At 44.3% G+C, this 21,299-nt stretch overlaps 1 protein-coding gene across 2 annotated transcripts; it reads left to right on the forward strand.

Moving 5' to 3' along the window:
* The first annotated feature begins 5,112 nt into the window (after window positions 1–5,112).
* On the forward strand, window positions 5,113–21,108 carry SMPD4 (sphingomyelin phosphodiesterase 4). Of its 2 annotated transcripts, XM_053959647.1 has the most exons (19): window positions 5,113–5,213; window positions 5,476–5,562; window positions 6,228–6,370; window positions 6,523–6,598; window positions 7,467–7,575; window positions 8,178–8,230; window positions 8,774–8,925; window positions 9,261–9,393; window positions 10,032–10,103; window positions 13,536–13,625; window positions 15,913–16,058; window positions 16,578–16,668; window positions 16,900–17,000; window positions 17,291–17,454; window positions 18,111–18,316; window positions 18,812–19,045; window positions 19,724–19,855; window positions 20,019–20,147; window positions 20,585–21,108. In XM_053959647.1, the coding sequence occupies exons 1-19, from the start codon at window positions 5,175–5,177 to the stop codon at window positions 20,909–20,911; spliced, it is 2,484 nt and encodes an 827-aa protein (XP_053815622.1). In that variant the 5' UTR covers window positions 5,113–5,174; the 3' UTR covers window positions 20,912–21,108. The 2 variants fall into 2 exon arrangements, with proteins under 2 accessions (XP_053815622.1, XP_053815623.1); XM_053959648.1 differs by lacking the exon at window positions 13,536–13,625.
* Window positions 21,109–21,299: the final 191 nt, after the last annotated feature.

Raw genomic sequence — 21,299 nt, forward strand, 5'->3', positions numbered from 1 at the left:
GGTGGGGGCAGCTTGGGTCTGGGACACATCCTCGATCGTTTGGATTTTTGGAGGTGTCCGGCCACTCAGGGCCACAGGCCTCTGGAGACAAAGGTCAGCCTTTTTCCCTGGGAAAGAAAAGTGGCCAGCCCAGGTTCCTGATGTCAGTTTGTAGGGTTCCCTTGGGACTGTCAGGGCAGCACAGGTTTGAGGTGGGGGCAGCTTGGGTCTGGGACACATCCTCGATCGTTTGGATTTTTGGAGGTGTCCGGCCACTCAGGGCCACAGGCCCCTGGAGACAAAGATCAGCCTTGTTCCCTGGGAAAGAAAAGTGGCCAGCCCAGGTTCCTGATGTCAGTTTGTAGGGTTCCCTTGGGACTGTCAGGGCAGCACAGGTTTGAGCTGGGGGCAGCTTGGGTCTGGGACACATCCTCGATCGTTTGGATTTTTGGAGGTGTCCGGCCAATCAGGGCCACAGGCCCCTGGATACAAAGATAAGCCTTTTTCCCTGGGAAAGAAAAGTGGCCAGCCCAGGTTCCTGATGTCAGTTTGTAGGGTTCCCTTGGGACTGTCAGGGCAGCACAGGTTTGAGGTGGGGGCAGCTTGGGTCTGGGACACATCCTCGATCGTTTGGATTTTTGGAGGTGTCCGGCCACTCAAGGGCCACAGGCCCCTAGACACAAACACCGGTCCTTTTCCCTGGGAAAGAGAAGTGGCCAGCCCAGGTTCCTGATGTCAGTTTGTAGGGTTCCCTTGGGACTGTCAGGGCAGCACAGGTTTGAGCTGGGGGCAGCTTGGGTCTGGGACACATCCTCGATCGTTTGGATTTTTGGAGGTGTCCGGCCACTCAGGGCCACAGGCCTCTGGAGACAAAGGTCAGACTTTTTCCCTGGGAAAGAAAAGTGGCCAGCCCAGGTTCCTGATGTCAGTTTGTAGGGTTCCCTTGGGACTGTCAGGGCAGCACAGGTTTGGGGTGGGGGCAGCTTGGGTCTGGGAGACATCCTCGATCGTTTGGATTTTTGGAGGTGTCCGGCCACTCAGGGCCACAGGCGTCTGGAGACAAAGGTCAGACTTTTTCCCTGGGAAAGAAAAGTGGCCAGCCCAGGTTCCTGATTTCAGTTTGTAGGGTTCCCTTGGGACTGTCAGGGCAGCACAGGTTTGAGGTGGGGGCAGCTTGGGTCTGGGACACATCCTCGATCGTTTGGATTTTTGGAGGTGTCCGGCCACTCAAGGGCCACAGGCCCCTGGAGACAAAGATCAGCCTTGTTCCCTGGGAAAGAAAAGTGGCCAGCCCAGGTTCCTGATGTCAGTTTGTAGGGTTCCCTTGGGACTGTCAGGGCAGCACAGGTTTGAGCTGGGGGCAGCTTGGGTCTGGGACACATCCTCGATCCTTTGGATTTTTGGAGGTGTCCGGCCACTCAGGGGCCACAGGCCCCTGGAGACAAAGATCAGCCTTGTTCCCTGGGAAAGAAAAGTGGCCAGCCCAGGTTCCTGATGTCAGTTTGTAGGGTTCCCTTGGGACTGTCAGGGCAGCACAGGTTTGAGCTGGGGGCAGCTTGGGTCTGGGACACATCCTCGATCGTTTGGATTTTTGGAGGTGTCCGGCCACTCAGGGCCACAGGCCTCTATAGAAGACTATTTGCTTTTTCCTTGGGAAAGAAAAGTGACCAGCCCAGGTTCCTGATGTCAGTTTGTAGGGTTCCCTTGGGACTGTCAGGGCAGCACAGGTTTGAGGTGGGGGCAGCTTGGGTCTGGGAGACATCCTCGATTGTTTGGATTTTTGGAGGTGTCCGGCCACTCAAGGGCTACAGGCCCCTGGAGACAAAGATCAGCCTTTTTCCCTGGGAAAGAAAAGTGGCCAGCCCAGGTTCCTGATGTCAGTTTGTAGGGTTCCCTTGGGACTGTCAGGGCAGCACAGGTTTGAGGTGGGGCCAGCACAGGTTTGAGGTGGGGTTTATAATTCCTCATTATAAACCCAGTTAGCTGGGTTTATAATGAGGAATATAGAAACTGACAAATGGCTTTTAGGAACATGAGACAATTGTGGGCCTCCTCTGTTCTGAAACCAATTGAAGACAGGGAATGGGAGTTCTACCAAGGTTCATTTGTCATATTTGCATCGAAAAGGTAGAAAGGTCAAAATGAGGAAGACTTCATTTACTTCCTATTTTGGGACCCCTCCCCATGAAAGGGACCACCGACCCATTTCAAGGAACAAACTACGCATGCTTAATAGCTTTTGGAATGATTTGCATACGAAGCGAGGAATGGGATGTACCAAGATGATGAATATGTATTTGTATTTTGGGTATTCAATTCTAGTGTGGATAAAAGGACTCTGTAATCATTGGAAAGGTGCAGTGTGTATTTGGGAGCTATCCCACACACTGCCCGGCGCTGCAATGAACATACACTTTCTAACTTCAAACTGTTAGAGAGTTTTTGTCCGTCACAGTTGGATATTGATGCTAGATCAATATCCATATTTTTTTAATAAATCAAGTGCTTAAAATAATTTGATACATTTTTCCCATGCAGCTGTCTGTTTGAACAGGCATCACTGAGCCTTCCCCACTGAGCACCTCCAGTGTTGTGTTTCCACATTTTCACCCAATCCTTTATTTCCTCTTGCGTTCTTTCTCCGATCCTATCACCCACTGAAAATACACCAGCTCTGCGTTTCCTTAATTCCTGACACTCATATAACACATATAACTTTCACAGCCAAGTAAAAACACCGCAGAATCTTTGCCATCAAGTCCCAGCAGCTTTTTCGGGAGCTAAAGCAGCTCGTTATCCCCACCTGGAGGTCCGACCGACCCCTGGAGGACCAGCGTTCACTCACAGCTCGTCTCTGTCTGCAAAGGGCCGTGTAGGACACGGCAGGAATCGCACCCGGACACGCACACGTGTGTGCATCACACCCATCACAGGACACACACACACACACGTGCGCTGTGGTGCGGACAGAGCTGTCCTTTTGAGCTGGCCGGAGGTGTGTGCTATCAGCGAGGTCTGCCTTTGTCCTTGTTATGGTTTAAGAGAGAATTTAGGGAAGTGATACAAAGTTTCTAACTACTAGAAAGCTAGACAGGTAGCTTTTAAACCTACTTTACCTTTCTCCTAATCCTATCTCACAACAAAAAGTAAGCACGCTAGTAATTAACCAGCACCAAACCCACCACACTCGTTATTACATTAACCAAGAAATCTCAACGTTAATAAGATCTCAAATTAACGAACCAAAAACGCTACACAAAATTAGTGTTTCTACCCAGTTTCAAACTAAAACCAGCACAGCCCTCGCCGCTGTCAATTTGCTCACACGATGCTGATCCCACGCCAGGATCAGCACACGATGGCCTCGCCTGCCCCACCGAGCCGGGAGCCTCGGCACAGCGCGAGTGTTTAACAGAGCGTTTAACAGATCTCTGGGGGCAGCCGCGAAAGCAAGCCCCAAACACGGCTTGTGGGACTGCGAGCCTGCAGAGGGACCTCGGTAAATCAGAGCGCTGGGCAATCACCCACCCTATGGAATTTGACAAGAGGGACGGATCCTGCAGCCAGGACAGGGCAGTCCTGGCTGTGCCTATGGACTGGGGAGTGAGAGGCTGCAGAGCGGCTGTGGGAAGTGTGATAAATGGATACAATTCGTGCTAACTAAATTGTAACTACAGCAATTCTTTAGAAAATAATTGTTATAGAATACAAAAGAAAAGTATATGTGATTAGTGTTACAAAGCAGATGGGTTTCTTTGCAGATGTTACATGTGAGAAAGAGGATACGGGATGTGGTATTGAGATAAGCAAGATCCCAAAACAGAATCGGCCTTGGGACGAACAAAGTTGGGGCGATTCCCAAAATAGAATCAGCCTTGGGATGAGCAAAGCTGGGACGATTCCAGATATGGAATCTAAAGTAGTGGTTTTATCTATGAAATAATAAGGCTTATTTGGAGCATAATGCTTACTTACATTACACAACGCTTAGTGCACATGTGCAACCTGCCAGGTTATTCAGAGGGCAGCGAGGAAGAGGGTGAGCCTTCCTCTGAAAAGACCACCAAAAAGCCAGGAGACCCCCTAGCAACAAGCAGAGCATGCACCATGTGGTATAGTGACGTAGATTTCAAGAATCAAAAATAGGAGGAGATTTACAGAAAATATTGATGAATATGTATGAATACAGTCTGTAAGTTTAGTTTGGATTCCTTTGATTTGTACGTGAGGCAGGGTGAAAAGCCCTCCCCATACCCCGGCCAGTTTTGCTTATGCTTTATATGAACCTTAATCATACTTAATTAATCACTGCCAAATTTTTGTATTGCTGCTAAATTCAATTTTGTTATTTATTAATTAGACATACAGAATTCCATTCATAACAGAAGGGACCTGGGGGTCCTGGAAAGCTGGATGTGGGTCAGCATTGCCCTGGCAGGCAGGAGGGACAAGGTGTCCTGGGGGACATCAGAATTGCCAGCTGGGCAAGGAAGGGGACTGTCCCACTCTGCTCTGCACTGGGGAGCCTCACCTTGAATATACTGTGCCGTTTTGGGCACCACAGTGTAAACAAGACATGAAGCTATTAGAGAGCATCCAAATGAGGGACACGAGGAGGGGGAAGGGTCTGAAGGTGAAGGATGAGGAGCGGCTGAGGGCACTTTGTTCACCTTGGAGAAGACTGAGGGGAGACCTCATTGTGGTCTTCAAAGTCCTCACGGGGACAGTGCAGGAGTAGGCACTGATCTCATCTCTGGTGACCAGGGACAGCACTCGAGGAAAGGGCACAAAGCTGAGTGAGGGGATGTTTAGGCTGCATATCGGGAACAGGTTCTTACCCAGAGGGTGGCCGAGCACTGGAAGAGGCTCCCCAGGGCAAACCTGACATAGTTCAAGGAGTGTTTGGATAACGCCCTCAGGCAGGCACAGGGTGGGATTGCCGGGCTGGCCTGTGCACGGCCAGGAGCTGACTCGATGACCCCTGAGGGTCGCTCCCGGCTCAGGATATTCCCGGGCCGCGGGCCGAGCCCTCCCTCGGCGCGGGGCCGTCTCCATGGCAACGCCGCGGTGACGTCATCCGCGCGGGCCGTGACGCGCAAGGGCCGCGCGGGCGCGGGGCGCGAGCGGCGGCGGCGCTGAGGGCTCTGCGGGACGGGACGGGCCGGGCCGGGCCGGGCCGGGCCGGGAGCGGCGGCATGGCCGGGCCGCACCTGCAGCAGCCCAGCTTCCTGCTGGTGGGTGCGGGGGCACGGCCTCCTCCTGCTGCGGGGAATGGCCGCGCTGCAGCGGGGCGAGCCCGCGGGAACGGGCCGGGCCGGGCGGGCAGCGGAGCGGTGTCTCGGTGCGCGGGTGCTGTCGCGGCCCCTGCAGCCTCGGGCGCGGCAGGAACGCCGCGCAGGGGGAGCGGCGCTAGGGGGGATTTTCGCACGCCGTGGCCGCGGTGGGTGCTGTCCTGCCCGGCAGCCCTGATCGGATTTCCCTTGTGGTTTGTACCAGGCCACGCTGAAGGCGGATTGTGTCAACAAACCGTTTGCGCAGCGGTGCCGCGATCTGGAGACGCTCATCGAGGAGCTGCCTGCCAAGGTGAGCAGCCCCTGCTTCTTCAGAACCTCGCTGCTTGGCAAGCTTCAGGGAAACTGGTTTTTTATATGACTGTTTTTGTTCCTCTCTGTCTTGTCAAGACAAACTGTCGGGAACAGGCTGCCCGGGGAGGTGGTGGGGCCGCATGGAAGTGTTCAGGGAAGGGCTGGATGTGGCACTCAGTGCCACGGCCTGCTTGACACGGTGGTGTCTGGTCACAGGATGGACTCGATGATCTCAGCTCTTTTCCACCCTAACTGATTCTGTGATTCTGAGTTTTGGGGGCCTCCAGTGAAATAGTGGGGATCCAGTGTTGCCAAGAATTAAGAACATTTTCTAGTCATTAAGGGGTTGTTTCATTTCAGCACCCTTCATTGATACCTTTCAGCCTCAGTTTACAAAGAAAACTTGTTTTTAAAATATGGCAAATAACTGCAAGTGATGCTGATGAGCATAGTTGCAACTTCAGTAGGATCAGAAATCAGGATAGGTCTCCCATGACTGCCATGTTATAATGCAATGTTTTGAATGGATGATCTGCCCTGTGATAACCCAGGAACAGTCGTAGATAAGTGGCAGACATATCTTTGTGTGTTCTAGTGCATGCAGGAGAGATTGTCCAAGTGAGGAATTGTAACATTAATTCTCTGTGTCTGTTTTCCCTGAAGGAACTACATGGCATCTTCCCGTGGCTGGTGGAGAGCATTTTTGGCAGCCTGGATGGCATCATCGTGGGCTGGAATCTTCGCTGCCTGCAAGGAAGAACAAATCCCAATGAATATTCTGTGGCTTTGGATTTCCTGGATCCCAGGTAAACTCATTCATTTCAGCACAGATGAAGAAATGGATTGGTGAACAGATGACCAGTGTTTGGCCTTTTCCCATTGTGCAAACCCAGGTTCACAGAGGTGAGGCAGCAGCGGGTATTTACCATGGGATTCACTTTCTGATGCTTGTTTGCAGTGGCCCGATGATGAAGCTGGTTTACAAGCTCCAAGCAGAAGAGTACAGATATGATTTCCCAGTCTCATATCTTCCAGTGAGTAACTGAATAGTTTGTAAGAAGGGAGTGTAGTTGTTGTGGAAGCTGTTGGCATGCACTTTATACCTACATTTCAGTATAGGCCACGGTGTAGCCTCAGTGCTCCAGGTTTAGAGCAGGACCCATTTCTTGAAATGACTCTTGAATGGAGGAGGAGAGTTCCCAGCCATAAAACCTCTAGGAGACTGTGGTTCTCAGCAGCTGGATATGTGTGTTCAGCCAAGAAAGCTGCACTGTGATTCTTACTCTGTCCCTAGAGAGAGCTGTGTGGTTATTAGTAGTTGCAGGATTGAAGGTTGTTTTCTAAACTTATCCCAGAGCAGTGCCTTCCCTGCCTGTGCTGTGTGCCTGTGTGTTTAAAGTCTGATTGCTCTCCTGGATATGAATTGTCACATTCCAACAAAAGTGTTCATCTGCAGAGTTGTTTTGCTGTGTTTCTTCTATTGCTACCACCTACATGCTATCTAGAAATTGGTTCAGGTAGTCCTACAGGCTTTGACAAAAGGAAAAAAATAATTTAAATATATGGTAATTGCTGGTCCATAGCTCAGTTACCTGGACAAAATGAGCAGCCAAACACCAGTACTCTGCTGCTCCCTCTCCAACTGGGAAAGTCATGATGCAGGCTTTTAAAAAAAATACTGAATTTAAATTTAAAAAATACTGAACACTCATTTTCAGGGAGACAGTTGAGAGTTTTCTAAAGACCCTGCATTTGGACATGGAACTACTGCAATGCAATAAAATCACTGAGCTGAATGTAGAGATCATCCCAGAATGCTGGAATGCAGAATCTCACTGTCTGAAAACATACTTTGCAATATGCTGAGTACCCAGATTAATATTTTGTTACTCTGTCTTTCAGGGCCCTGTGAAGGCTTCAATACAAGAGCAAGTTCTACCAGAGTGCTCTTTATACCACAACAAAGTCCAGTTTCCTTCATCTGGTGGTTTAGGCTTGAATTTGGCTCTTAGTATCCTTTTAATTGTCGAGTATCTATTTTTTTTTTTAAATCTAAAACAGAGATCATGAGTGTTTCTGTTCTACATTTATTATTTATGTGGTAGATCATGGTCATGCCGAAGAGTTTGGGCTGATCAGAAATGTTTAGATTACAATTTAAAATAAACGTGTCCTCTTATAAACCCTTGTTGGAGGAATTTCTGGCCTTAATCAAGTCAACAACAAAATTCCCAGTGTTTCTCAGTAGAGCCTGTATTTCACAATTTTTGTTTTTGTAACTGCTTGTAGTTTATGCAATATGGTAGGAAAAGGGCACATTCACTTTGCAGCTAGAGTACTTTTGGAAGCAGTGTAGCCTTAGCTGTGCTGGTTTCAGTTTGAAATAGTCAGATGTGCCAAGAGTAGCACAAACACACTTTGTCACTCAGAGGACCTCAATTACCAATGTTTCAGTCAGCTGGAGAGCAAGAAGCCAAGGCTGAATTTGCTCAAAAGCTCTAGCAAGGTACTTTAGCATTGCCAAAGTACAACTGTAGTGTCTGTTCAGCATCTCCCAATATCTAATAGCTGTATCTGGTTTTTATTATGTGATCCTTAACTCTGTTCTTCCAGATCCATTTGAATATTACATGTTTTACTTTGCAATTAGTTTGATTACACAGAAGGTAAGTACCTTTCACATTTTTTCCCTTAAAATACTACTGGCCTTTCTCCATAATACTCTAAGAGCCTGCTGGGGTGCTGTGTAGCTAATTTAACAGCAGTTTCATCTGTTCTGTTGGAATTTGTTACTGCTTTGCTTCACTTGGTGATCCAAGACTGGATAATAAACAAAATACCCACCTTGGACACACCAGTAAGCAGTCCCATGCCAGCAAGGAGCAGGCAGTGGATTCCAAATGGTTTCTCTCCCCCTGCACTCAACAAGGATTTCTGTGCAGTCAGAACCACAGCTTGGTGGTGTGGGCTGTGGTTATTTGGTTCCTCTGCCTGTTGTTACCTTTCTTCTGCTTGGTTACAGTCATTGCTGCAGCAGCCCTTCTCTGACAGCTCATTTTCCTTTGCTCCAAGGGCTCTTTGCTGACAGTTCACCCTTTCTAACCACTGGGCTTCTGCTTTTTTATTCTGAGGGGGTCTGCCATCACCCCCCAGCACTGGCTTAAAGCAGCAGTGTTTAACCCCAGGTATATCCTGTGTGTCTCTTACAGAACTCACCTGTCACCCATCATGTCAGCCCTTCCAACAGTGCTTATTTCATCCTGGTGGACACATACCTCAAGTGTTTCCTGCCCACAGAAGGAAGTGTCCTTCCCCCACCTTCTTCAAATCCTGGGGGAGCCATCCCTTCCCCTACTCCCAGGTAATGGCTCCAGTGTCGGGGCAAATTGTGGGAACAGTGCAGGCAAAATATGGCTTGTTGGAACAAAATCAAACAAGTAGAAAACACCTCCACACTTCATCTGTATGTACGTATTACATAGGAACAGGGATGCAGTGTTTGGTTATAGTTAAAGTTGAAGTGATTAGTAATTACAGGAAGTTGCAGAGGTTTGAAATATGTAATCAGTTATGCAGTTTGAAAGACTGTTTTAAAGTTTATAAAATACTGATTAAAAGCAATGATATATCCCTACATCCCCCTGTACTGCAGCAAGCCCTCCTGACTTCTGTAATTCCATGCATTTGTCCTCCAAGGTCCCCAGCAGTGCCTTTCTCCTCCTATGGCATGCACCACACCAGCCTGCTGAAGCGGCACATTGCCCACCAGCCCTCTGTGAACGCTGACCCAGCCTCCCAGGAGATCTGGAGATCAGAAACACTGCTTCAGGTACCTGGCAGTTAAGGAAGGAAATGCCCTGCAACATTTTTTTCTGCTCACTGTGGGATCTCTTGTTTTTAAAGCAGAAGCAGATAGGCCAGTTTGCTTTAGCTTGGTTTTGGAATTGAGAAGTGCAGCTGTCCCTTCCTGTTAATGCAACAAAGAACCACTGTGAAGCTGTTAAGTTGTAGCTTAGAAAGGCACTTAATATCTTTTCTTAGACTAAGGATCTAACAACTGATCTCAGGCATTTGAGTATTTTTTTTTTTCTGGAAAAGTTTCTGCATCTGATTTTCTTTTTTAAATCTTACACCAATTCTATGCTCTATGCAAAGGCAAAGGTTAAAGACAGCCAAGTTGGTTTTGTTCATTATCAAGAGAAGGAAGAGAAGATCTGGATTTAGCAGTTGTTCTGAAACAAGTTCCTATCATGTTGCTGAGCTGACTAATTGATGCCTGGCAGGTGCTAAGAGTTTGTCATGTCAGCCATTGGCATGATAACCTGAAACATCTTGAATAGGTGCTGTCTATTTACCAGTACACCTTAGTTTTCAGTTATGTACTGTGGTCTTCCTTATACTTATTTTTCTGACTGACAGTGTGGGATTACTTCTCTTGACCTAGCTGAGAAAATATTTGTTTTGCAGATCTTTGTTGAAATGTGGCTTCATCATTATTCACTGGAAATGTATCAGAAAATGCAGTCCCCTCACGTCAAGGTAATAGTTTGTACTGCACTCGTGAACATCACCTGGTGGTTGAGCTCTTACTTTGGGGTAAATCTCCTATTCTGTGCAGAATTTATTTTTGTATATTGGTCCAAAGGAAAGAAATACCTTACCAGAGTATGTACATAAGTGTGCCAGAGTTGATAATCCAGTTACAAAAATGTTGTGAATAAGTGTGTCATCCAGATTTGCCTTCATTGCAGAAGTTGTGTTAGTTTTGTTCTGGTTTTTTTTTTTTTTTTTTTTTTTTTTTTTTTTTTTTTTTTTTTTTTTTTGTTCAAGATGAGTTTGTGGGATGGTCACAACAATCTGAACATCAATATCAAAGTACCAATGATTGAGAAGATGCCACTATAAAACCATTGTGTTAAATCCCACTGGGGCAACATGACTGCTAAAAATAGCTAAAATTGATTTCCAGCAGAGATAGCAACTGTTACTGAAATACCAATTAGTAATTTCTAACATCCATAACTATTTTAGCCTAAATCCAAATTTAAAAAAAATCTTCCTAAACTGTTATTTTTATTGTTTCATGTTCCAAAATATGCTTTTCACCATAACGGTGTCAGAAGCAGTTCTGTAGCTACAGAATTTGGATTATCTGGCAAGCTCTTGCTCAGATAATACACTGTTGTAAGCAGTTTGTGGTGGCCTGTTCAGTAACAAACTACTGCATGTAAGAAGTAAGTAAGTGTTGGGGAGGCTAAGATTGAAGGCATTATAAATGTAAAGGGAATTTGAAGGAGAAAATATTGATCCTCTGAATTCCCTCTGGGTCACAGTGGGACTTTCATAGAAGGGGAGAGATAATAAAAGCTACTCAGGATTTATTCCTGTGTGGAAGTGCAATATGGGAGTTGATTGAAAAATTCTAATCCTTCACTCCACAGGATATGAAATAAAACACATTTATATTTTGCTAGGGAAAAACATTGGAGAGCTGAAATGTGATGGGTTTTGTCTTTTATTCTCAAAGTTGAGGTCAAAATGCAAACTCACTAATGTTGCAAAGTCTCCACTTGGGACTCCCAGCAGCATGGCTGTGCACCTGTGATGGAAAGGCTTTGCTTGAAGTACCTTTGGTCTGTCTGTCTGTCCAGTCTCTGTGCATCAAGTGCTGTGCTTAGGCCAGAAATGATGATTGCTTTAAACTTCTCTCCTCTGTTCACCCTCTGTATTTCAGATGCTTTCTTCTAGCACTAGGGAGCAGCAGTTGCAGACAATGACTCTCCACGTTATGGTGGAGTAGGGCCTAGGTAGAGCTTACAGTTCTCTGAAATCAGCACTTCAGGATCCTCCACAAGGTGTGTCGAGCCACAACCTGAGGCCATAACTCCCTGATGGTATTTTAGTTTCATCTTTGATGGGAAGTAATCATGAACACGTAAAATAGGAAGTCTTCCTCTTTGGGGGGGTGGAACAGTGGAATGGGGGACTGGAGTTCCCCATGAGATACATAAATGGACGAAGGATCTCTCCTGCAGGACTGAGGCAAGGTTCCAGGTCAGTTGGGGGCAGGACTGTTCATTAGCCTGTGATGCTTACACTGAACTTCGTAGACTGGGTGGGCTGAGGGAGAGCAGTCTGCCTTGTAGTTCCTCAGGTGAGCAAGTAGAACATCCAAAAGTGAAAGTTCTGTTATAACACAAGCATTAAAGACCTTGACTGGAAACCCAAGATGGCCCTGTGCCTTATTCTTGAAATGATTGATAATCAGGTTCACTTGATTGCATTTAGCCGTGTGTTTGGGAGGAAGGGTAATTAGTGACCATTCAGTGCTGGATCTAGAGCTGTTTGACCATCAGTGATTTGAAATGGCTGCATATCTGTTTTGGAAGGTGGGATGAGGTTCTGCAGAACTTGCTCACTCGTTGTCCAGCAGCCAGATTTGTTTGCTTTCATGGGCAAAGAGACATCTCAGATAAGTAAATTTCTTGAGAAGGAGAGTCATAGATTTTTTCCTTAAGCATTGGTAATGTCATCACAGACTTCCCTTTATAAGTAGAAGGCAGTGGAATGTGAATTAATAGTAAACAATTTCTTTTGAGAGGATACATTACAGCTTTGAATTCTTCTTGGGTCTGCTGTTAGCCTGAGGTTGATGCTATTTGCTATGCTGTCATTGTTTTCCCTTTTAATTCAACTATTTTCCAATTTTTTTGTCTGTTTGTTTTTTCTCTCTCTGATGATCTAGAGTCCAAGTGTGCAGCATCTTTTTTCCTATTCCCTTCTGCTGTTACCACAAGAAACACTTAAAAAGAAGTAGTTTGATAAAACTTTATGTAATGCTTCCTTGACCTTCCAATGCCAGGTGCTCAGCCCCCAGCACTGCATGTGGAACACCCATGAAAATCCAGGGGGTTGCAGATTCCAGTGGCAGGGGAGTCAGTTTGGAAGCAGACAATCTGCCCAAGCTCTTGGGGAGCCTGCAGTAACAGTCCTGCCACTCCAAGGGTGTGAAACCAAAAGCTGCCAAACTGACAGCAGAGGAGATGGGGTAGAGGCTGTTTAAAGACAGCAGAGGTGTGATCTGGAGAGTTAGTTTAGATGCCTGACAACAGTCATTGGGGTCTGTGTAGTGTACATTTTTTGTTTTATGTTTTTTCATTAATTTCATACATGTGTGTCACTGTTGCTACAGTATCCTCTTCACTGCCATAGTCAGAAAATACTGGTCAGGTTGTTCCTTCAAGAAGGGATCTGGCTGAGGCTTGCAGAGACTTCAGTGTTATTGCAAGGTGCCTTTTGCATCAGCATATAGTACTGTGCTAGGTATGTCTTTGCCTCTTTAGATGTGTAATGTTTCCCCAACAGCAAAAGTAATTTCCTCTTTTGAGGAAATTCACAAGACCTGCAGCCTTCCCAAATAAATGGCCTTTAAGTAGAGAGAAGACACAGATTTCTCTGGACAGAAAAGTCCAATTTGAGTTTCTTCCACACACAAACTGTGCTTCTCCAGCAGAACAGGAAGAAATGACAAAGTTTTCGAAATGTAAAAAAAGATGTAAAAAAGCTTGCAGAATATTGCTCTCTTACTCCATTTTTAATAAACAGTGTGTTTGTTGCTGCAGTTCGATTCACTCCTGAAATGGGGGATTTATTTGGCAAAAGCTCCATATCCCCCACCAGTCCTTGCTCTGAGCTCAGCAAAGAGAACAGCCAATTTTTTGACACCTGCTCCCAGTTGTATTTCCAAGCTGATAAAGTGTAAGAAATACTGTGGAATCAATCTACTGAACACCAGAAAAAAGAGGATACTGTGGCTGCAGTTGTTATTGTGATATGTTGTCCCTGACTGTATTTGTGATGTTCATTTTTCCCCCCACCCTTCTTCCTTGGGCTCATTCTCACTTTTTTTTTCTCTTGCTCTCTTCTCTCCTTTTTTCCCTCCCCCCTTCCTTTTTGTTTCTGTTGTCTCAGCTGGAGGTTCTCCACTACCGACTCAGTATCTCCAGTAAACACCACGGTAGTCCTGCCCAATCCAGCTACCAGGCCCTCCACGCATACCAAGTATTACCATCTTTTCATTTTGTTTCCTTTTTAAGAATCTTGTTCCATCATATAATCTGCCAAGTGTATTGGTGCTGGCTGTACAGCAGCTTCTGCCAAGGTGTGGTTTTATAATTTGAGAACATGGCATTGAAATTCACCAAATTGTTCAGTGAAACAGATACTGAGAGATATTAGCAAAGGTCATGGAGAAAAGAGTTAAAGTCTAGCACGTTATGAGGACTAATTGGAAACTCTGTTTCTAGAGATGCATTCTTGCAATGTAAGACTTACCAGCTATGCTGTTTTTTGGCACCAAAGCTGTCTCCACCAATGGCAGATTTCTGCCTCTCACACAGTAGTCATTTAAGCAAACCTTACGTGGAAGAAAAGATCAGAATTTGCATGGCTCTCACCCAGATTAAGGTAGGTAACGTCTGGGGGTTTTTAGCCAAGGAAATGTCATTGGATAATACTAAATTTGTGGTGGCAATGTCAATTTGGCTGTCCACTTTTGCAAAAGCACAAAGTGGTACATTTGCAGATTGTTCAGGAAATGTGCATGCAAAAACATTCCTGTTGGAACAGATTGCTGATTCTTCTTTTCCTACTTCAGCCCTTTATTCATTGGGTCTTCATGTTGGGAATGGGGAGGGTTGAGCTTATGTACTATGAAGCTCTTCAGCACTACATGGCATTTCCCTGCTCTTTAATCCTTTTTTTTTTTTTTTTTTGTTTTAATTAAGTGCTATGTTATCTCAAGGTGCTGTTTAGAAAGGAATACAGAAAGTTCTACTTTAAATCTTTTTTACTGTTATATATTTATTTAACTATTGTATTAAGAATTAACAGTGGCACACATCCATCCTGTACAAAAAGGTTTGACAACAAAAACACTTGTGGGGAAAAGTAGTTTTTAAACCAGTGACATTCATAATGGTGGTGATCCAGGCTAAGAGGAAATTGTAAGAACTGCTATGTGGAGAAACTACTAACATCACCCAAATTGATGTGTTGAAATAGGGTGGTTTTGTAAATTCCAAAGGTACCTTCAGGGAGGGCTTGGGATTTTTAAAATTGCACACTTTCAAGGCCTGTAGCAGAGTACTCAGCCTCTCTAATTGCTGTGGAGATCCTGGTCCAAACTCCAAGGACCACACAACTTCTTGGAGTTCTACCTTCTTGTATAAACTCATCAGGACTGTAGAAAATGTGCTGATAGAAGTTGGAGCTGTCAAAAACAAGCCCAGCCTTTATTAGAACTGGTAAAGGTTTATCCCTCTCTTAGAAGAGTCTCAGGCCTGGCTGCACTACAGGACTGTGTCTGTCATGGAGCCTGGAGTGAATGTCACAGTGTATTCAACATATTAAAGAGTGTAAAAAGAGATCTGCTTTGCCTCAGGCATTGCTGAGAAAGGACATAAAGACAAACATAGACAAACACTCCCTCCCTGCCTCAAGCACTGGAAACTTCTTGCAGCTAATCCAATACAACTTTCCAGCACTTTCCATTATATTTGCAGCTGTAACTTACATTTGATGTACATTATTCTTCTCAATTTTTGTGAAACAGAATACAAATCTCAAAATCTGCCTTCAGTGGTGGATTGATATTAGTTCACTACTCTTAGAGCAGATGACAGTAGCAAAGGGGTTTGTGCTTTGAACCAGCACTTCTTTGCCTCGTTCACCTCCCTGCTGTATCAGACACTTCTCATTAGTAACATCATTGTGGCTCACCATCACTCCTTGTGCTGCTCCCACCCAGGCTGTTCTCCCCCTGAGGGTGTTGGAACCAACAGGATCTCACAGGACTCAGAACAGTTCCTGTTCTTACTGTAACTGTCTAGGATTATTCTCTCCTGTAAGGCTGATGAGTACCAGCATAGGAAGAACTCAGTACAGCCAGCCATGAGTATAAGCAAAGGACCTGCTGTGCTTCTGCAGCAAGGAACTTGTAGCCATAATGAAAGGCTGAATATTCTTTTATCAGAAAAGGGTAAGTCAAATTCTACAAGTTATTCTGTTCTTTAAAGCTAGCCAAAAATTCAGTGCATTAGAGTACTGTAGATAACTTTTCTTACAATCCAAATATGCTGCTGTTTTTAGTGCACTGATGGTAGAAGATTGATGCAGCTTGTCCTGGGGAGCAAACCTGTCCAAAATCAGATGGCACAAAACTGTGGTGAAGAACCTAGAAGGAAAAGAGCATTTCCTGTATTTCAGTCTGAGAATAGAATTTTCCTGAATTCCCTGGACATTTAGCAAATGACACTCCTTAGGTGCCTCTCTTTTGCTTTGAATCTAGGAGTCATTCAAGCCCACTGAAGAGCATGTGCTAGTGGTAAGACTGCTTGTGAAACATCTGCATGCTTTCAGCAACAGCCTGAAACCAGAGCCTCTCTCCCCTTCAGCCCACTCCCACACAGCCAGCCCACTGGAGGAGTTTAAAAGGTTGGTACATGAGCATGAGTTCTGAAATGTATAGAACTGAAAAGCTGAGCTTTCTCCATGAAAATCTCAGCTTTCTTTGATAGGTTGAATTAGTTTGTTTTGATGCTAAAGACAGATGTTATAATGCTAAGTACATTATTAAATATTATAATGTTATAATGCTAAGATGTTATAATGCTAAGTACATTATTAAAAGTATATGAGAGCTGATGGATTATGTTTCTCACATCCTCTGAGGGAGGGCAGCTTCAGGAGCAGCTGTTGCACTAGCCTATAGAGAAAAGAAAATGCTACCAGAGGATTCTGGCCAAAGTTAGTTTAGTATTTGGTATTTAATAATTTCAGTTGAAATTCAAAGGCTTGAAGTAGTTTCAGTTAAAAAATAACAAATTTTGCTCAGTTCTTTCATTATTTGCATTTTTGAAAGTGTGTTGGATTGTTGGTTGGTAGAGTTGGGTGTTTTGTTTTTAAAATTTGCTGCCAGTTGATACATGTGACTGTCTTTGAATCTTTTTGCAGGGTTGTGATTCCTCGGTTTGTCCAGGAGAAGCTTTATATCTTTTTGCAACACTGTTTTGGCCACTGGCCTCTGGATGCCTCTTTCAGAGCAGTATGTACTTGCTTCTCCACTTAGTCTGTACTCAACAGAACTAGTTATTAGTTACTAGAAGTAGCTATTAGTTATTGCTGTTCAGCAGCTGTTTCTTGGTCTTTACATCTCTCTTTTCTAGACAGTAGAATTCTTTATACAAAAAATAAAAAAATTAACAAAAAACCCTTCCTGACTTCCTTTCCAGACAAGTATTGGCACTCATGTGGGTTTATGTGTGATTTTGCTTAGGTTCTTGAGATGTGGTTGAGTTACCTGCAGCCCTGGAGGTACGCGCCCGAAAAGCCGCCACAAAGCACAGAGCCTTTGCCTCGCAGCGTCTCGGAGAAATGGTGAGGAGGGGAGCAGCTGGGACTGATCTGAGCCAAACCTCAAGGAGATCCTGAGTAAACCAGCAGGATTTCAGCAACTATGCACCAACCTGAGTTAAATTCCTATATAAGACTAGAGAATGATTTCTTAGAACACTGGTTTTTGGTTTGAGAGTATTCTTTTGTTTCAATGTAAATTGACCATCTTTCCAGAGACAGTATAAAACATTTCCTTAGTGGCTTATTTGTAGAAGATAAAATAACACTTCTTTAAATAGCTGTACTCACAAATCCTGTACTCACTTTGACAGGGCTGCCTTCATTCAAGAAAACCTGCTCATGTATACCAAGCTGTTTGTGGGATTTCTGAACAGAGCTCTTCGGACAGACTTGGTCAGTCCAAAAAACGCCCTCATGGTGTTCCGAGTAGCTAAGGTCTTTGCTCAGCCCAATCTAGCTGAAATGATCCTGAAAGGTAAAAGGATATTTTGACATCTTGTGTTGTCCTGTCTCAATCTTTCTTCACAGTAGTTACCTCTCATCTCAGAAGCACTGAGGTGAATGGACTTCTCTCCCATTTTTCAGGCTATTTTGCCATTCAAAAGTCTGTCTTCACAGACTTTTGTCAAATGTTTGTCAATTGGTTAAGTGTACAGTTCTAATCACCATAGATTGCATTTCACAATTTTTCCTTAAAGAATAAAGAACCCAATTATAATTGTCAGTTTTTCTTATGCTTGTATTATTTCATTATATACTTCAGGATTTAAACTTTATATATCTCCAAAAGTCTCTGTACTTAGTAAGAGTCATGCATGCATTTCAGGATAATATAGTGAATTTGGGAGTGGTGAGATTTGACAAGTATCAATGTCTGAAATATGGTTCTCCACTGCCTTTTGTTGAAAAATGTTACGAATTTAAAATGCTGCTTTGTCTGGTCTGCATTAAATGCACGCTGACATTTTCTGCTCTGGGCACAGAGAAGTAAATAATGAACACTAATTAAGGCCTCCTTCCCCTCAGAACTCTCTCTCTAAATAAAGTTGTCCAGCATCCTTAAGGCAGCTGGACCTTTCCCAGCAAGACCAGTATTACATAACCATCTTCAGTGCTTTTTTCAAATTCTAGGAGAACAGCTATTCCTGGAGCCAGAACTTGTGATTTCCCACCGTCAACACCGACTCTTTATGAGCCCCACTCTTGGTGGGAGTTTTTTGTCATCACGGTCTCCAGCTGTTACAGATGCCTCATTTAAGGTGAAGAGTCATGTTTACAGCCTGGAAGGACAGGACTTCCAGTATAAACAGATGTTTGGCACAGAAGTCAGGAATTTGGTAAGCAACAAGCTCCTTTGCACCTGCCTTTCTACTGTGACAGATGTTTCTCAGTGCTGAGCATCCATATCAGAAGTTGAAAGCAGAAAACGCCACATGCTGCATTACTGAATAATTTAGTTTGCTGACAATGACTCCTGGACGTTGAGGGGTCCCAGTCCAGCACAGCTGTAAAAATCTGCTTCTCTTTGATAAATAATAAGTTAATGTAGCAGCTTGCTGCCTTGGAGCAGTATATGGTATTTCCTCTCAAACATGCTTACTCTGATCTTCTGGTTGATCAGTACCTACCAGCAACTCAGACAAAAGCAGTGGAAGAACCTAAGCAGCACTCAGGTTTCTTAAATGCTTCAACAGAACTGCCATCCATCTCACTAAGGAGTGAATTTGCTGGGATTGCTCTCACTTGCAGCTGTCAAGGCACAGTTTTATCCATGTATTGATGCTTAGTAGTTCTTTATCTTTGTCCCACACAACTTTTGTTTTCTGTTTTAGGTGTTAAAACTGGCCCAGTTAATTTGTCAGGCACAGCAGACAGCAAAGTCCATATCAGACCATTCTGCAGAGACAATGGCCAGCCAGTCCTTCTTCTCGTGGTTTAGATTCACACCATCTGAGGTGAATGGTTCCTACACAGGCAATGACCTTGATGAAATTGGGCAGGACAGCATCAAAAAAACAGATGAATATCTAGAGAAGGCACTGGAATATTTGTGCCAGATCTTTAAGGTAAGTAACATCTTTCTAAGAACTTAGCAGCAAGAACAGGAGTCAGGATTCATCAAATGTACTTCTATGTCTCTTGTACAGTGTGGGGTCACAAAGCTGTCCAGAGACCTTGCTAGTAAATTGTAACATCTTCTCAACTTTACCTGCTTCAAAACCCATTTTCAATATAGATGGAGTTAGGTGTTCTGAATTTCTAAGTATCAAACCTTCTTTGTTAATGTGATGACTCTTTTGGACTGTATAATTTATACCAAACCTGTTTATACCAAGGCTGTTCCTCCAGACATGTTTCCAAACAGGCAATTTTAAAAACTCTCCAGTATCTTCTAAATGTAGAGCTCTAAAAATACAACTGTAGCTATGGGCAAACTGTCAAACTTAAAAATAACAGATTAATTTATCTGTAGCCACAGTCCCTTGTACAGATTTGCCCTAGGAGACAGCTCTTTGATACTCCTTGGGAGCTAAGGGAGATGTAATTCTAATCTAGAATTGGACAAGCACAACAAATCTGGAGAGGTTTATCTCATTTTAATATCTAACTGAGGTGCTATTAAGCAGTTCTGAGTATCTGAGCTGGCTGTCAAAGACTTGCAGTGCTACTGAGTTTAAGGGAGAAATAAATTAAATAGGGCATGGATCAAACACCTGCTTTAGAACTGTGTTATTCTTGCTTAGCTGAGTGAAGCCCAGCTGACCCAGATGATGATGAAGTGTGGGACAGCTCAGGATGAGAATGGAAAAAAGCAGCTTCCAGACTGCATTGCAAGTGAGAATGGCCTCATCCTTACACCCCTTGGCAGGTACCAGGTGAGAGAAAAACAATTCCATATCACTGCCTAGGCTGTTCTTGAAAAAACAAGTATTCCTATGATGAAGAGAAATGAAAGTTACTTGGGGCTACGAGAGGTGCCAGTAGAAAGGTGTTTCAGATGGGAGCTGCAAGACCAGGTGTTTATTTTCCCATTTCTAGATCATAAATGGCCTACGTAGGTTTGAGCTGCAGTATCAAGGGGACACTGAGCTCCAGCCCATCCGGAGCTACGAGAACGCCGCTCTGGTCCGGCTCCTGTTCCGCTTGTCCTCAGCGCTCAACGAAAGGGTGAGCACAGCACTGCCCCTCCTGGGCTGCCCTCTGCACATTTCTGTTCCTGCTCCACCTGTACCTATGGGACACTTACTCATCTTCTTCATTGTGCTCTGGATGGGTATTGCCTAGTAGTATGAGGCCTGCTTCTCTACCTGCAATTCTGCTTTTCCTACACAAAACATTGCAAATGTGATTTATTAAGGGACTCATGGTCGATGAACAGGGGAGTAACATTGAGTGAATGCTTCTAAACAGGAAAAGCAAATTATTTTCTTAGGTATGAAAACACAAGGCAAGTCTGCACTAAGACAGTTCTGCTGTTTAAAAGTGCAGTTTGATCCCACCATTTGCTATAATCCTCATTCTCTACATGAAGAAAATCATAAAATAAGTTACTTTATGACAGCATTTGCAGGAGGACACTAACTTTTAAATGCATCTTCCCTCAGTTTGCTGATCAGATGGAAGTGCTTTGCTCCAGGGACGATTTTGTTGGCAGGCTGTGTCGCTATCATCTGACCAACCCCCAGCTCGTACAGAAAATCAGGTACAGCCCTGTGGTGAGGGACAGAACGAGCCAGAACTGGGGACCCAGGATCAGCCTGAGGTTTCTGGCCAGCTACAGGACTCTGATCTCTTTGCTGATGATCTACTTCCTTGCATCCTGGTTTTATGTGGGGCCAGTTGGCTGCACGTTCATTATCCTAACTGGCTATTTTCTTTATGCTGTAATAATGACTTTTTTCTTCGAAGGATGGAAACCACATGAACACTAGTTTCCTCTTCCTGGCTTCTGGAAATAAATGTTTTAAGGATGAGCCTGAGATTCCATGACTAAAATGTTTTAATTATATCAGCTCTTCCTAAAATATTTTTAATACTAAAATTAATGGAGTTTTATAAACATTTATGTGGCCTTGTAGAGATAATCAATGTAAATTTTATTTTTATAAAAGTGTTCCTGTAGACTCGAGTGAATTTGTTGGTTTTTTTTTTTTTTTTTTGAGGGGGGAAGAATGAGCCATGAGTATTTATAAAACTGCACTCATGCCACAGCTGGATCCCATCACTAACCTCTTGACCAGTTCTTCCAGTTCACTGAGGACAGGAGGGATGTGGTGCATGAGACACAGAGCCATTTATATTTTGTCCCCTAACCTTCAA

Source organism: Vidua chalybeata, chromosome 18, assembly GCF_026979565.1.
Source record: "Vidua chalybeata isolate OUT-0048 chromosome 18, bVidCha1 merged haplotype, whole genome shotgun sequence".
Lineage (NCBI taxonomy): Eukaryota > Metazoa > Chordata > Aves > Passeriformes > Viduidae > Vidua > Vidua chalybeata.

What these genes read in the sequence shown, in the direction of transcription:
- SMPD4 (XM_053959647.1), top strand. Translation starts at nt 5,175, where the DNA reads ATGGCCGGGCCGCACCTGCAGCAGCCCAGCTTCCTGCTG. An exon ending in TGGATGCCTCTTTCAGAGCA is followed by an intron (nt 16,669 to 16,899) that starts GTATGTACTTGC and finishes GATTTTGCTTAG; the next exon opens with GTTCTTGAGATGTGGTTGAG. An exon ending in AGCTGAAATGATCCTGAAAG is followed by an intron (nt 17,455 to 18,110) that starts GTAAAAGGATAT and finishes TTCAAATTCTAG; the next exon opens with GAGAACAGCTATTCCTGGAG.